The 15,662-nt window shown below is 34.1% G+C and overlaps 1 protein-coding gene across 3 annotated transcripts; it reads right to left on the bottom strand.

Moving 5' to 3' along the window:
* Window positions 1-503: 503 nt before the first annotated feature.
* Window positions 504-15,456, bottom strand: LOC125648949 (kinesin-like protein KIF6). Of its 3 annotated transcripts, none has more exons than XM_056164614.1 (22): window positions 15,288-15,456; window positions 14,237-14,346; window positions 13,562-13,636; window positions 13,404-13,446; window positions 12,947-13,051; window positions 12,734-12,843; window positions 10,697-10,826; window positions 9,540-9,658; window positions 9,345-9,432; window positions 8,970-9,113; window positions 8,693-8,883; window positions 8,183-8,288; window positions 7,488-7,653; window positions 5,430-5,636; window positions 5,048-5,206; window positions 4,819-4,869; window positions 4,530-4,608; window positions 3,362-3,500; window positions 2,939-3,255; window positions 1,783-1,891; window positions 1,066-1,154; window positions 833-883 (listed from the first exon to the last, which is right to left on the bottom strand). In XM_056164614.1, exons 1-21 carry the CDS (start codon window positions 15,345-15,347, stop codon window positions 1,110-1,112), a joined length of 2,553 nt encoding a protein of 850 aa, XP_056020589.1. In that variant the 5' UTR covers window positions 15,348-15,456; the 3' UTR covers window positions 833-883; window positions 1,066-1,109. The 3 variants fall into 3 exon arrangements, 2 of the variants coding, with proteins under 2 accessions (XP_048731966.2, XP_056020589.1); XR_008802832.1 differs by having other exon boundaries at window positions 849-883; window positions 1,733-1,891; XM_048876009.2 differs by lacking the exon at window positions 1,783-1,891 and having other exon boundaries at window positions 504-883.
* Window positions 15,457-15,662: the final 206 nt, after the last annotated feature.

Below are 15,662 nucleotides of genomic sequence, written 5' to 3' on the forward strand. Positions count from 1 at the left end.
TTTTCGTGGATTGTGGAGATTTTACTGTCTTGTTGGGATATAATTTAGAGGATATGGTTTCTGCACATGGAGAATTTGTGCAATTTGTTGTGGTTTGAAATTTGTGGGATATGGGTACCTATGAAAATTGAGCCCCCACAAAATCTAATGATGTTTAATTAGAAAGCTTCATTTCAGTATCTTGATGCTTCAGTGTAAATAAAAAAAGTGTAGGAACTGAATATCAAGTTTCAAATTTATACCCCGAAACATAACCAAATATATTTGGAAAACAAAGTGGGACAGATTGATTGATGGACAGACAGACCAGAGGCAAACCTATACTGTAACCATCTCCAGTATCGCTGATAGGCAAATAAAGTATAAATTACACCAAAACAATGACATTGAAAGTGATATGTTACTAGGTAAAAACAAAAGTACTTTAGAATAAAATGGGCCAAGAAAGTGGACTAGATTAATCAGTTTGTGGTGAGAATAAACAATTGGATCTGCAAATGATGTTGATAGTTTGCAACATATATAGTAGCAAATATATATGTTTTATTAAAATGATTTTCTATTATAAATACAATACATAGAACACAATCAATATCTCTCTAGATAATGAACAACTGGAATCTCCCCAAATCTTCATCTTCAAAATACTGAAGCTTGAGAGTGCATTGTATCATTACTATGTCCTAACAGTTCCAAGGGAATTAACTCCATAGCAGAACTCTGAACTGAAAGCACCTGGTAGTGCTGGATCTAGTTCTATAACATTAGCCTATTGGACAGTTTGTGTAGCAATGACAGCGACCAGTACATGTATAGGTGTGAATGCTCTGAATTAGCTGATTTCCATTTTTATGTCAGTTTGGTCATCTCTGATCTAGTTGTGCTGCAAAGATAATACAAAGTCACAAATACACATCATATTTAAAATAACAGTCTATTCAATGAAAGAGTTCATCCATATATATCTGTTCAATATTGTTATAAATATACTCTAATTACCGGTTTTGTGAAAGAAATGTATATTTAAAATTACCACGTCCTTCAAGGTTTACAGGAGAGATTTACCTTTTCTGAGTATATTCTGTCTAGCTTTAATAAAGGCCATAATATCAGCATCTGCCTTTGGGTCTCCTGTCATTGGAATGTTGTTTTGTCTGAGAACAGAGAAAATAGAGCATCTAATAAATATAAGGAATTTTCCTCATTGTGACATTCGTAACAGTGGAAGATCCAGAGGGGGATTCCGGGGGTTGGAAACCGAATGTCTGTCAATCTGGCCCCAAGGTCAGTCTGTCTCCAAGTTATTCCAGCCACAAGTACCGAAGTCAGTCCGTCCCCATATACTTTTTATAGATATTTTCTGTTTACCAATCATATAATGGAATGGAAAATCCATTTATGTTCAATAAATAACACGATAGTGTTTAAAGAAATAAAAAAAAAATGCATTAATTCATCAAATTTCACTTTACAAATAATAACTCAATATTTAGACTAAAATACTTAATGAACCCAAACTTAATTCTATCAGACGATTATAATTATGGACAGGACTTATACACAAATGACAAAGCCAGTCTGATATGGTGGCAATTTAGCTATTTATGCTTTTTCTTCAATCGTTATCTTAAAAAAAACATTAGGTAGATCAAAAGTCTCTAACCATCCAACATAATCAATTATCACCACATCCACAGCAATTTAATTAAAATTAGACTTCTTAGATCCACACCGTAAACTCTGCACTTAGATTGACATCCACAGCGTCAAGTTACACATTACCATGTCTTTCCCGGGCCGAATGTAGTTTGCAATACACCTGTTTGTAATAAGCATGTACTGGAATCCGATTCCCATCTCCGATGGCAACATCGTTTGTGTAGAAGGGTGTCTCCATACAAGAGAAAATATGTTCTACAAAGTTTTACTCAGGCTAATTTTAGTGGAGTAAATAACCATTATTTTTAAAATTATGGGATTTTCTTCATAATTCTCGAATATTTTTAAGGTTTGGGGGAAAGGGTTTCCTCTTTTAAAAAATCGTATGATTTTTATATATTTATTTTTATTTTCAATCATTTATTTATATATATCTTTTTACAAAACTTTCTGAAGTCTAGAACCAATCTCAACGCCCTGAAACTGTCTATGAGCCATAGATTAAATCTTTTTTAAACCTAAAGGCCGAATTCATTGGGGATAGATCAACTAGGGCTGGAATGACTAAGGGACGAAATGACTTGGGCTGGATCGATTATGGGGCCAGAATAACCTGTTACCTTGGAACCCCTTAATCTGTTGACCTCGCTTTTCTCGTGTACAACAGGTCAGCCAAAATTTTAGACAACCAGGATTTGGGCTGTATCGTTATCTCATGAGTATAACGAAAGATAATTTCAAAACAACAACGCTAGCTATGACGTCACAGTCGACTACACTACGTTACGAATATATATGGTGAAGAATGAGGCGCAAGCTTAGAGAAGGTTACAATGTAATTAAAATCAGACTTCTTTGACCCGCGCTGTATACTCTGCGTAAGAGTACATGGCACAGATCTAAGAAGTCTGATTTTAATCAGATTGCGGCACTACCATTTGAAATTTCTCTAGTGCAACATAAAAATCAATTGACCAATAAAATCAGCTCATTTGGGCTCATCAAAATACCGCTGACCCCTTGTTTGTGTGTTGCACCAGTTTAGGACCCCCCCCCCCCCCCTCCCACATGGTCAGAACACTTTGCTTAAAAAAGGTAAAAATAATGCATTTTGAGAGTTCCCCTATAAAAACTAAAATTAATGGTAGACCCCCCGCCCTCCCCTTTCCAAAAATCCTGGATCCACCCCTACGTAATTTCATATCTGGTTAGAATGTAATTTCATATCTGGTTAGAATGTAATTTCAAATATAAAAATATGTACATGTATGTAACCTACTTTGTTCTATAACCATTGATTGCAGCGTCATCCTCACCCCCACCACTGTGACCATTGTGGGTGGGGGGGAGGGGTCTGAGGTTGTTAAAGCTGCTGTTAATGCTGTTAGCCACCTTCTGTCTGCGTCCAGAAGATGGTTGCTGTCGACTCGGATCTTTTTCTGATGAAGCAGAAGTTACATATGTCCTCTCTGGGTTTGCTGAATTTGCTATGTACGTCCTCTCCGGATTTATTGAGTTCGTAACATAAGTCCCTTCTCGTCTTTTTTGGGGAGTTGGCGTTCTCCAAGCAGATCTGCTATTTGTAACATTTGACTCCTAAAATAAAACATTACCAAGACATTTTGGATAAACCATATAAAACCACATATGCACCTTTTCCTAAAAGTAATTTCATTACAAGTTTATGATGTCACTGACATACCTGATGATTAAGAGCAGCTTGTTCTGCAAACCATATTTCAAAATCTTTCATCAATTTGACTTTGGATTTCTCTAACAGATGCTGCAGATGTTCTATTTCTGTTTTGAGAGTTCTTAATCGACTGAAGCTTTCTTTGTATCTAAAATAAAAGGAATATGTACAGGTGACTCTTGATGGCTCAAACTCTGAAGTCCTTGATCTCAAAAAGTGAGATCATGATCCCAATTCTTTTCAATATATATCTAAGGAAATTTACTCTTGATCTCTCGAACTTCTAATCCCTAAAAAATTAGTGATCAATCGAAGTGAAATTCGGGTCTTGTAAATAAAACTTCCTTGTTTTTCACTCCTGATATCTCAAAGTGGTGGTAGTGTATTCCTGTCATCAATCAAGCATAAATTCATTTCTGCTTGGACTTTACCTGAACAGGGTGAATGCCTGGGGCTAGTGTGGCTGTGTTTATTAGGTGTTTAGGAAGGGAACACAACACTTATGTTACTTTTTGGAGGTAGATAATTTTCTAATTGGTCAGTTTTAACCCTATATCTGTGGTTCATATTAGGGGTAGATGTACAATCTTAACAACAACCAGATAGGTATACAACACAATGTAATTTTGAAAAGTTTGTTTCAACTTGACAATGAAACAGGAATTTTGAGAAAATAATTTGGAGACATTTTCATAAAATTTTGCTAGGTGTCAGCAAACTCCCAGGATGTTAACAATATATGTACACTTCAGGTTACTATCAAATCTGAATCATAATGGTCAAACCTTTCATTTCTAGATTTAATTCAATCCTTGATCTCTCAAGAGTTTTATCACAGTCCCTTAAACTTTGAGTTATCGAGAGTTATCTGTATGTATAATCCAGCCAGTGTTGCTGACAAGAACAGTCAAATTACATCTGATGATCTTTCATGTTTGTGCCAAAATACAACTTCATTAATGCATCAATTTATAGACACCTACCAAATATTCATTCCTCTTTTAAAATGAAAACTGTACTTCTTCAGTCATTTGATTTCATGGTCTTTCTCATCGATGTGAACAATTACAATAATTATTGGTGTTAAATGAATAACAATGAAAACCATGGTATATTTCTGTCCCTAGCTAGAACAGAGATTCATCAGACAAACTGATTTATAAGATTTTTCAATCACCTTAATTTCTCCTCCTCCATTTCATCTCTTAGTTCTTGTTCCACCTCATCTGCTTCTTGGTTGTTACCATCAACAAGACCTAAAAAGAAATCATATACATATACATGTACAAGTATTTAGTAGAGAAGAGAAAATGTGGAATGGGGATTGGATTAAGGATTTCTTAAAATACAGTTTCAGTACTAAATGCTCAACATTCTCAGTCAGGTGACACTTTAGTTAATTAAATAGATAAAACCATTAGAAAGTGAATGCATGTAGAAATTTTGCCAGACTAGAATTTACCAACCTTGCATGGCTAGTTGCATTCTATGCTGCTCTATTTGGCCTTTAACATGATCTGTACAAGCAAAGAAAGATATGATTATGTCACCATTAAATGAATGTAACATGATAGCTATTTCATTACAGAAATCATAAAATTACTGACCAATGAATATTGAACAAAGGTCATTATCCTAGTACGCAAATCTTTCCACAGTTTGTTTCACATTATGAAATAAATGACAGCCTCTTACTTATTTTCTGCCTGGTCTTGTTGACCTTCTCCCCCAGGGATTTGGCCTCTGCATATCTCTGTTTCAGATTGTATTTGTTTTCCTCTATGGTGGGGTTATTATAGTAGTCTCTCCTGAAAATCTCGAAGGCTTCCTGTCTGCCTACCGACATGTCACCCACTGTAATGAAATAAATAACACCCACATAACCCAATTTCCCATTCTTTATTTGTCAAATTCTATCTTAATACACTGTAGTTTCCATGTTTTGTTGGAAATTGTTATAAGAATTAATGCCTTATCATTTGGAAGTTGTGCTGATTTGGAATTGATTCATTTTACCAGGCTCAGGTTGAGTTCAGCTACAAATACCACCATAAAGTTTATTAAACATTGTACTCACAAATTTTGTGTTTGGTTCTTTCTTCATTCTGCGACATTTTTCGTGTCTTTTCTGGACCCATCTGATTTCTGCTGTTGGAGCGACTATTAGCCATGCTCGACTCGCTTGCTGAGGAAGACTGTCGAGGAAGCTGGCCAAAATTTTCTAGTTCAGAAATAGCATCCTGGGCTCTCTTCTTTTCTTTTTTCAACATATTAACTAAAATATCTTTTAGGTGGTTAAGGATAATCGCAAAAATTATACCCTACGAGGACTAAGTAAACCTATATTGTCAGAGGTCATTTGTATTTTGTATGTAATTATAATATTGCATAAGTTGTTCATTATCAAATGCTGTATAATGCTAGTGATAGATACTAATTACAAGCTGTTAATATATAACTTGCTGATGTGTAGGAATCAGGTTCAGTTTCATTTTTTTATCCTTTCTTTTTTTCCAGCCTGACCTCACAGTCATTCATCACAATTTATCTTTGCATATTTTGAATTCAGTGCATTTTTATATAACCTTTTTAGCATAGTAGCTAGCTACTTGTTGTTACAAATTTTTGTAGTCACAAAGCCATTTTACTTGGGTATTAGCAATTTTCCATTTCCAAACTTCTCTGCATACATTTCTGTGGTTTGAATATGCTGGAAATGTTGTAAGGTTGTCAATGATTGGTTAGTTGGGGCTACCAAGGGATACTAGATTAGTATATAAGAGTAATATTGTCTGCAATGAGAAACAGGAGAAGGTGCTGGAAAGTCGCACACAATGATTTATTTATATTTCCACTCCCATAAAAAGGATTGATGAAATGCAAAACAGATGAGTCATTATACTTTGTTAACTATTGGGATGATGGGATGCTGAGATCAATGCATGGGAGGTAATTTATGGGAGACCCATCAATGGGAAATTAATGGGAATTAAGACTTTTAATTAAATAAAATTCTTAAATAATATTAAAAAGGAAATAATAAGTAAGGGAGTAAAACCATGTATCTGGCACCTAACAATTATTACCATAGGAAAATAAATATAAGTTGTGGGAGTGGTGTAAAGAAATACAAGAAATCTGATTCTTATCATTATGATTACTATAATATTTATTCATAGTATAATGTATAACTTTGAGAGATCTCCAGTGAAAAACAATGAAATATGTTTTACAGGCCCAAATATCAAATGTTCAAGAGATTGAGAGTAACTTTACTTAGTTATATAGAGAAAAAAATCGGGACTGTCATTCACTTTGAGAGATCAGGAACTTTTATTACCTGGCCAGGCAGCTCAGTGAGTAAACAGGTCGACTACCGATCTGTAGATTATAGGTTTGTGTCTAGCAGGGGTTTTAATTTTTTTGTCGGTTGACAATCTACTAAAACTGCATTTTTTCACTGTTAAAGTAAGGTCAATATGAAAGTTTTTTTATTACAAAATAATATTTCACAAATCCTCCATTTTCCATCCATATCTGATTCAGTTTTCTCTGGTGTGCTATTCTTCTCTATATATTTTGAGTTTTTATTAAATGCATTTTTAAAAATTACTCTTGTGTATTAAAGTTATCAAGATTCCAGTAAATAAAAAGGGTCACTACTGGCATAAACTCGACATAGAGAAATAAGATCCGCGTGTAATGTGTCCTGGTTGAGTCAAGTGCGTTAATTTTGAGGTACAAAATGCGAATTGTGTGGTATATGTATTTTAAATATTTTGTAATTTTAGTATTTTAGATACAATGATTCTTAAACGGCTATTTTAATACACATGTAAAATCCAAATTTTAATTTGAGCCATGTGTATACATGCATATATAATTAATTTATTTCACACTCTTGCTTGGGCAAAACCCTTCTTCTAGATTTGCACCATGTGGAAAAAAATATATCTTCAGCATTGAAGAATTTTTGTGTTTATATCTTTTCTCCTTCTTGAATGTCATTTACATTGTGACAAACAACGAAAATATTGGATCTAAATACTCAATTCTTTGATTGCCAGTCAAACTTTCTGCAGATACTTTGCAACATACCTCTGTAATATGTTTTAATGGTGCTTTGTAAGGATACTGATCTCATTGTCTCTCTGATGTACTAGTTCTTTCAGCCTATCATTTTCTGTATCCTTATAAGGTCCTGTATCTGGGGCCTCAGGGGGTGGACCAAAGTTCTCAATCCGTGAACTTCTGGGGGTTCTTTCCACCTCTTTGACCTTTGGCTTCTCAAGGACATATTTCTACAAAACATTATGGTTTACTTGATATGTAAATGATGCACATGTATTTCCTCATCCAATTTGAATTTCAATTCTATCTAACAGTCACATATGCAGTTTATATCCTTTCTGTACACTAAAAAATATTAACATTTCCAATGTTTCTGCCTTTGATATCTTTACAAATTTCAATGATAGCCATTTCCTGGTAAGTGTGATGCAGATGTGAACAATACATATACAAATCTTGATAGATATATGGTTAGTCTATTTCAAAGACTGGGAATTGTGGTAGAAATGAAAGAAGAATGTAAATATAAAAAATAAATTTCAGTTTTGAAAATACACGAGGGCATGAACTGTGATGCTTTGCGCCAGCATATTTTTCATGATCCAACTTCATGCCCTCCTGTATTTAAAAAAAATGATAATTATTTCTTAAGAAAATACAAGGTTTCATTAGAGTATTTTTTAAACTGTTACAAATTAGCTATTATAATTTTGGATAAATATTGTGATATTTTGTAGCTGAGCACAAAGGAGTGACTACCTTTAGTATAGAGAAGCAGGCTTGAATTTTTCTCATATCAGCACCAACAGATAAAATGGCATCAGGGTCTGTGTCTGTCAGATAGGCTGATACAGCCTCTCTACATCTGTAATTATACACACAATGAATATACCAATTCAGGTATCAATTTTAACTGAAATCTAAAAACTATTTTACTCTGAAGCTAGCCATGGTATTCTGTTCAATTTGTTTGGCTTTTAATTTCCATTTCAATGTTCATTCTAACACATTCCTTCAATAAAACAAGTCTGTTCTGTAAACTCCAAGGAACATAAATCTATCATTTGTTTCACTAGCAAGGTATCTAATAATTTGTTTACACATCTTTTAAAATTCATGATATTTATTGTTGTAATACACAATGATGGATATCAGATTGTTTCCACTAAAGTTTTAATTTCATGCAGCAAAAGCAGTGAAAATCAAATTGTAACAAAATTAATTATAGCTGTATATTTTTTCCTGAATGCATTCACCCAGGACAATTACCTGTCCACCTCCTCATCAGTGAGAGCATCTGTCCTCTGTTCCCCAGTGGCCAGGGCTAGTTCTTCCTTCAGTGTCTGAACCTCTCTTTTCAATCTTTGTATCATAAGCTTAGGATCAAGCTCTTCATTAACCATGACATCATTCTTGATCATTGCCACTCTTTGTGCAAAACGACAAGTGGATATAGATTCCTGGAAAAGAGTAAGGAAGATTTTAATTTTTCTGCATAGTACAAGCTAAAGAATGGAAAATTTGAATATGCAAGAAATGTGCTTACATCAATGTTGCGTTTTTCCACAGAGCATGTAGCTATCATGGTTGTCATACAATTTCCACCTAAACTGTCTCGAAGCACTGAGGTCATCATCGAGTTTCTGTATGGAATGTGCTGTCTATTCTTCTCTGCCAAGGAAGTGATCACCTAAAAGCAACATTGTTTCCTCTGATTTCATAAGGTGGTACAATGTACAGGTACTTGCATCTCTTAGAGAGTCCTCACATGCCATTCAATAAGGAAAGTGTAATTCTAAAATTCTTACATCAAACATTTTATAATGCTTATGCATTTCATCAATTTAAAAACTCAGATCACATAAGAATTTAATGAAACTCACATTTCATGTATTTCTCCATTGAGATACATATATATTACCTGTTCTAAGAAATGAAGAGAAAGGTTGATGTACTTGGCTTCTGTCAGTAACACACCATTCACTCCTGTTTTATGGACTCTTTCAGATCTGACAACAAGACAAAAACATGTGAGAAATCATACTACATATGCATATCAGAAAAATTAAAACTAGGAATTACACATAAAAACTGCAGAATGCTAGAGAGTATATACCCTGCTAAATCCACCAAGTGGAGTTTAGACCTCCGTATGGTGGCTGATCCACTTTCTCGTGAGGTGACATGGATGGTAAAAATACAGTGTGACCTAGTGGAAGCCTGATTCATAGGAGTCTGTAAAGAAAACAAGGGAAAGACAAACTGATTAGGCCTCAGCAGTAGAATATCAGGTTTACTTTTGTCTATATATGCATTTACATGTGACTTGTATTAAGGACATGCAAAGACAAAACATACCTTCATTAAACAAGAGGTCCAAGGGCCACATCGCTCACCTGAGTCACTTGGCTCATATTTAAAGATTTTCCCTATATATTTGTATGCAAAACTTTGACCCCCCCCCCTTTGTGACCCCATCCTCCCCTGGGACCATGATTTTAACAAACTGAAATCAGAAATATGTCAGAAAGCTTTCATGTAAATATCATCTTTTCTGGCTCAGTAGTTCTTGAGAAGAAGATTTTTAAAGATTTATCCTATATATTAGTATGTAAAACTTTGATCCCCTACTGTGGCCCCATCCAACCCCGGGGGCCATGATTTGAACAACTTAAATCTGCATTATGTCAGGAAACTTTCATGAAAATTTCAGCTTTTCTGGCCCAGAGGTTCTTGAGAAGAAAATTTTTAAATGACCCCACCCTATTTTTGTATTTTTGTTATTATCTCCCCTTTGAAAGGGACATGGCCCTTCATTTGAACAAACTTAAAAGCCCTTTCACCCAAGGATGCTTTGTGGCCAGTTTGGTTGAAATTGGCCAAGTGGTTCTTGAGAAGATGAAAATGTGAAAAGTTTACGACGACAGACAACGGACAAATTTTGATCAGAAAAGCTCATTTGAGCCTTCAACTCAGGTGAGCTATAAAGGCACAATCATTTCAATTCAATGACATTTTCTAACTTTCTCATTAACTCTATTTTCATAGCCATACTTGACCCCGATGTTTCTTTAAGCTTTGATAAATAAACCTTGTGTTACTATGCACATGTACATGTTAGCAGATCAAACATTCCTGCAAATAGTGTGAACTAGACTTGAATTTTTCCACTGAAGTGCCATGTCAATTTGCTAAAATGTCTTAAAATACATATGCTAAAACAATACTATTCCATTTCTTGAAAAATAATCTAAAAGCAATAGTTGCACTGACCTCAGCTATCATTCTATTTGTGTCCCCTAAAAACAAAAGATTGAGGGCCTCCTCTTCATTTGATGCTGTGTGTACAGACAGGTTCTTCAAGTGGATGTTTTGATCCGAGTCTTCCATCAACGCCACCTTCCTGTGAAATCACAACATAACCACAAATTTCATTTACAAATAGAGTATGAACTGCTTTTATAAGAAACATAACTCTAGAATTTGGATGAAATTTTGAATAAGTATGAAAACATGTACACAAAAGGATGACTCTAGGATCACTGTGACTGCCCTCAACCAGTGACTTGCTGAATTCAACAACTGTCACAACAACCAACACATCATTTAAGGACTATCGTGGGTTTAATTTTCGTGCCCTCTTTTCAGGGATCTGCACTGCATAGTGCAATTGTAATGTTATGCATGCAATTATGTCATAAAATGTAACACATCAGTTTGAAACTTTGACATCTTTTTTTATTCAATCAGTTGCTGCATTTAATCATCAGGGGAAAACTATACGTATAAGACGATGATGGGTTGGTGAACAATTACTGTTTTCATATTTAAAATGGCATTAAAAAAGGAGTAGTTTGTGCACATTTTTTGACATTTTACATCTGAAAACTGGTACATACTTCTCTGAACACACATCATATGTACATAATATTAAATCCGATTAACTCAATCTTCGTCTAATGATCTAAGAATGTTTCTACATGTATAACACATGTTCCCTGATTTAGCTAAAGATACGTGTACAAATAAAAAACCTGTTCTTTATATTCAAAGCACATGTTTATTATAAATGTTATGCTATTAATGATATGTGTGATGAATCTTAAGATTTACCAGTAATATTTACAGGACTTTTTATTCAAGTGTAGACTCAACTTTTACCCAAATTATTACCCTACTGTCTGATCTTTTTTAATTACAAAAATAAAAGTTAAAAAACTTGATCCTTTCTAAAACAAAGTCGGCAACTTCCATTAAAAGTACTCTCTGCTGACATATCTGTATATATCTCGTACATACTTTCATGTATCCTATAAGGAATGGTGGAGAAGTGAGTGGGTGGGGGAACTGATAAAGGACAGTCTGGTTTTTCTCAAAAACTGAACGGGCAATTTTTCTAATACACTACACAACTATGAAATATAACATACTTCTATATCAAACAACTTTTTAGATAAATTTCATGTTTCATGTTTAGTACATATTCTTTAATTGAAGATGAAATGAACAACTACATACATTCCCTATACAATCCTATATAAATAAGATGAAGCAGTATTAAAAAGGAACCATGATACAGGGTTTGACGCTAACTTTTTATTTCACCAGTCCAGACGGACTGATGGGGTATAATTTCAACCAGTCTGCAGAAAAATTTACCAGTCTAACAGTTTTCCAGAAATAATTAAACATATTTCGTTAATGTTATTAAAATGAAATTTAACTCAATATGCCTCAGACAAGTGGGATTTATATTTATAAATCAGATGCGTCTGATATCTACAGATCAAAGCATGCCAAATGTGTGTATGAAATTCCATAAGTATATTTTCCAAAATGATGCTTTAGAAAATTAAGCAGTCCCATATGACTGACTAAAACAAATGTCAGTCAGTCCGCCAGACTTTTAACCAGTCACAGACTGACGGGCATATGTTAATTTCGAGCCCTGTGATATAACTTTGATTTTTTTTGCAAACTAAATAGGCAATCTCATTAACACTTATCACAATTGTTGAACAAAATGTACTATTGGATTTTGATAAAAAAAAAAATGTACTCTTTTGAAATTATAAATTCTAAATTTGAACAGTGAACAGTGCATTTTTCCTTTGTATGTTTATTCTAAAAAAAAAAGGTGCATGCAAACACTACTGTAACAGAGTCCCACACTCTGTCTGCAACATCTGACACATTGATAACACTGTTGCTATTGTGATGAATTTCTCAGCCATTAAATTCCTGAGTTGCTGGTTCAGAGTAATCACAGTGACCCTGAAATCATTCTAAACAAAAGAAAAGTGAACTTACGGCAAGTCCTCTAATTTTGTAGCTTCGTGTTTGGGATCCAGTAAGTCATACCCATATTCATTATAAATCTCCAAGTATGAAACATGGAGTGTGTATGTTCTTTCTGAATCCTGAAAAAAAAAAAAATCAAAATAAAATGTAATCAGATTGCCTTATTGATGTACACATTCATAATCAATTTTCAAAATCATTTCTGTATATCTTTCCACAAACCTGCTCAAACTGTTCATAGAGATACGACAGAGTTCTGGGGATGATTCCTCGATCACCGTACCGTTCTGCTCCACCAGTGATTGTAAATGTCTTACCACTCCCAGTCTAGTGATCAAAAAATTAAACACCAAGAATAATTTTTTAATCAATTATATATATATATATAGGAATATCTAAAAATGTGACAAGGGGGATGACTCTTTATCAAAAACATTGATTTTTAAAGTATTTAACGACTGGACATCTAAATGAATTTAAAATCCTTAAAGATATACTTCAATGGTGTACTTCTTGGTCTAAATGATAGGAAATCTAAATAATTTGAAAACCTTGACCAATTCTAAATATATATTTGTATAATGTACTTGTTTATCTGATTTCTAATATAAGAAAATTGTGTATATACACTGTTTGCCTATTGTTTACTATAAAATAAATTAAATAATAAATATCAAACCTGTCCATAGGCAAAAATAGTCCCATTGTAGCCTTCTAAAATACTGAAAACATAGAGGATAGTCTGAATTCCAGGTAAGAAATAACAAAGGCGGATTCAATATATGCTATTTTCTTTTTACACATCAATCTACTCCGTAAATGCTGATTTTAACATACTTGTCAGCCACAGGTTTTGCAACATGTTCAAAAACTTCATCCTGCTTGCATTGCTGATCAAAGACTTTCTCAAATCTGAAAAAAGATTGTCATACCCAGTAGGTCTGAAACAATACGCCCCCCCCCCCCCCCCCACCCCATGATATGATACATATTGCAATACTTATGCCACAATTCAATACAATATAATTTACAGAAGAAACCAATAATAACATTGAAGTAAGATTTAATTAGCAAGATTCACATTCATAATTTCAAAAGCAAAATGTTTCCAAACTGCCAAACGGTAAGACGCCTGTTGGCTCTGTAGTTCAAACCGATATAGTGCATTATTATTTTCATCAGACTCAAGGTAAACAACAATCTGAACGTTATTTGATGCTATTTTGTCCCTCATGCAAGTAAAAATAATAAGTACAGGCTGAGCCTGATGTATTTCACTGAACGCATTCGTAATAAACATATCGAACCGAAAATTGAGGCAATGAATCGAATGTTTATGTTGAACAGTATAATCGATATTTCAGTGAATCGTTTCAGCCCTAATAATCAGTATGAAACTGTACTAAATTTCTTTGGATTCTGAAACCCTTTAATGAAAAAGAACTAAGAAGCAAAGGGCAATTACTATATTCTTATAATAGCAACACATTTCATTCTAACTGGGTGACTAACCTGAACTTGTAATTTTCCTTTTTATTGTTAACAAAACCATCTTTCAGATCTCTTGGCACACAAAGCGTCAAACGGGGGATTGTTTGCTCATCTTCATCAATGTCATACAGCTAAAACAAGTACAGTTCAACAATCTGAGAGATCAAAAACTTTAGAGTGTCACGAGTACATGTATCACAAACAGTCAGCAATGTCATTGGCTGGAATCTCATTGTTAAATTTTCTTTGTAAATGTAACATCTGCATTGTTTTCACATCTCACTGAGATGCTGTTTCTGTTTGAATTACGATCTAGAATTTGTCCCAAGTAATCTGTAACGTTGCAAAAATTATAACTTGAAATAACTGCATACATCATTGAAACATTCCATAATAAATACCTTTGAAATACACTACTTTTAACTTAATTTCTTAAATCTATATATCTATGTTTGAATAGGAAAATGTATTATAACTGGAAGTTTGAAACTGGTCATATTAATGATATGACAAGACCTTTCAATGTGATTAGCATTACAATCAAAGCTGATAATTTGAAACATGATTTCCGTGGGGATCTGGGTTAGAATAGGTCCTCAGTACCCCTTGCATGTCGCAAGTGGTGACTATATGAGGCAGTCCTTTGGATGAGACCGCAAAAACCGAGGTCCCGTGTCCCAGCAGGTGTGGCACGATAAAGATCCCTCCCTGCTCAAAAGCCGTTAGCGCCGAGCATAGGACTAAATTTTGAATCCCTTCACTGGCAATGGTGACATCTCCATATGAGTGAAAAATTCTCGAGAGGGACGTTAAAGAATATAAAATCAATCAATCAAAATAAGAAGAAATTCGATTCACAAAAGTAGTTAGTTTTAATGTCATTCATGCATGGATTTACACACATGATAAACTCAAATAGGTCTGATGTGTTATCAACTTTATTCTCAACGTCTTATGACTAACAATTTAAATCGTAAATGTTTATGTGAATCAGATCTGCTTCAGCTTGCTACACTAGTATATACATGTAATGAAGTCAACTTATGATTATCTTCAGTAACTGACAACTCACCCCTGCCCTTGATTTTGTCGGCTTCACTCGAGCAAAGATTTTAATCGTTTGTTTCACCATGGCTTTGTACTTTCTACATGTATACTAGGCCATGACTCGTATACCATTCTGAAGTTCTTCTTAGTGATTCACGAGTGGTCGCCATTGATAAACAAAAGTTGGCATCTAGAAAAACTAAATATATAAACCAAAGTCTTTATTTTTCCGGATTTGGAGGTGCGCCTTTTAAAAATCGAAAATTTTGTAACATTGAATGATTCTATTTATCTCTCTGAACTTGAATAAGATACTTTATTAAAATCTAATGCTCTGGTATTAGTACTGTAGGCCTAGCTGTCTATCGTTCGTTAGATATTTGTTACTGACGCGTGACGA

This window comes from Ostrea edulis, chromosome 5 (genome assembly GCF_947568905.1).
Source record: "Ostrea edulis chromosome 5, xbOstEdul1.1, whole genome shotgun sequence".
NCBI classification, from domain to species: domain Eukaryota; kingdom Metazoa; phylum Mollusca; class Bivalvia; order Ostreida; family Ostreidae; genus Ostrea; species Ostrea edulis.

Bases quoted from the DNA above. Each gene is read 5' to 3' on its own strand.
- LOC125648949 (XM_056164614.1), bottom strand. From the start codon at position 15,347: ATGGTGAAACAAACGATTAAAATCTTTGCTCGAGTGAAGCCGACAAAA. The intron at 10,827-12,733 runs GTAAGTTCACTT...GTGATTTCACAG, and splicing joins ACAAAATTAGAGGACTTGCC to GAAGGTGGCGTTGATGGAAG. The intron at 4,609-4,818 runs GTTGGTAAATTC...ATTTCTTTTTAG, and splicing joins AATGCAACTAGCCATGCAAG to GTCTTGTTGATGGTAACAAC.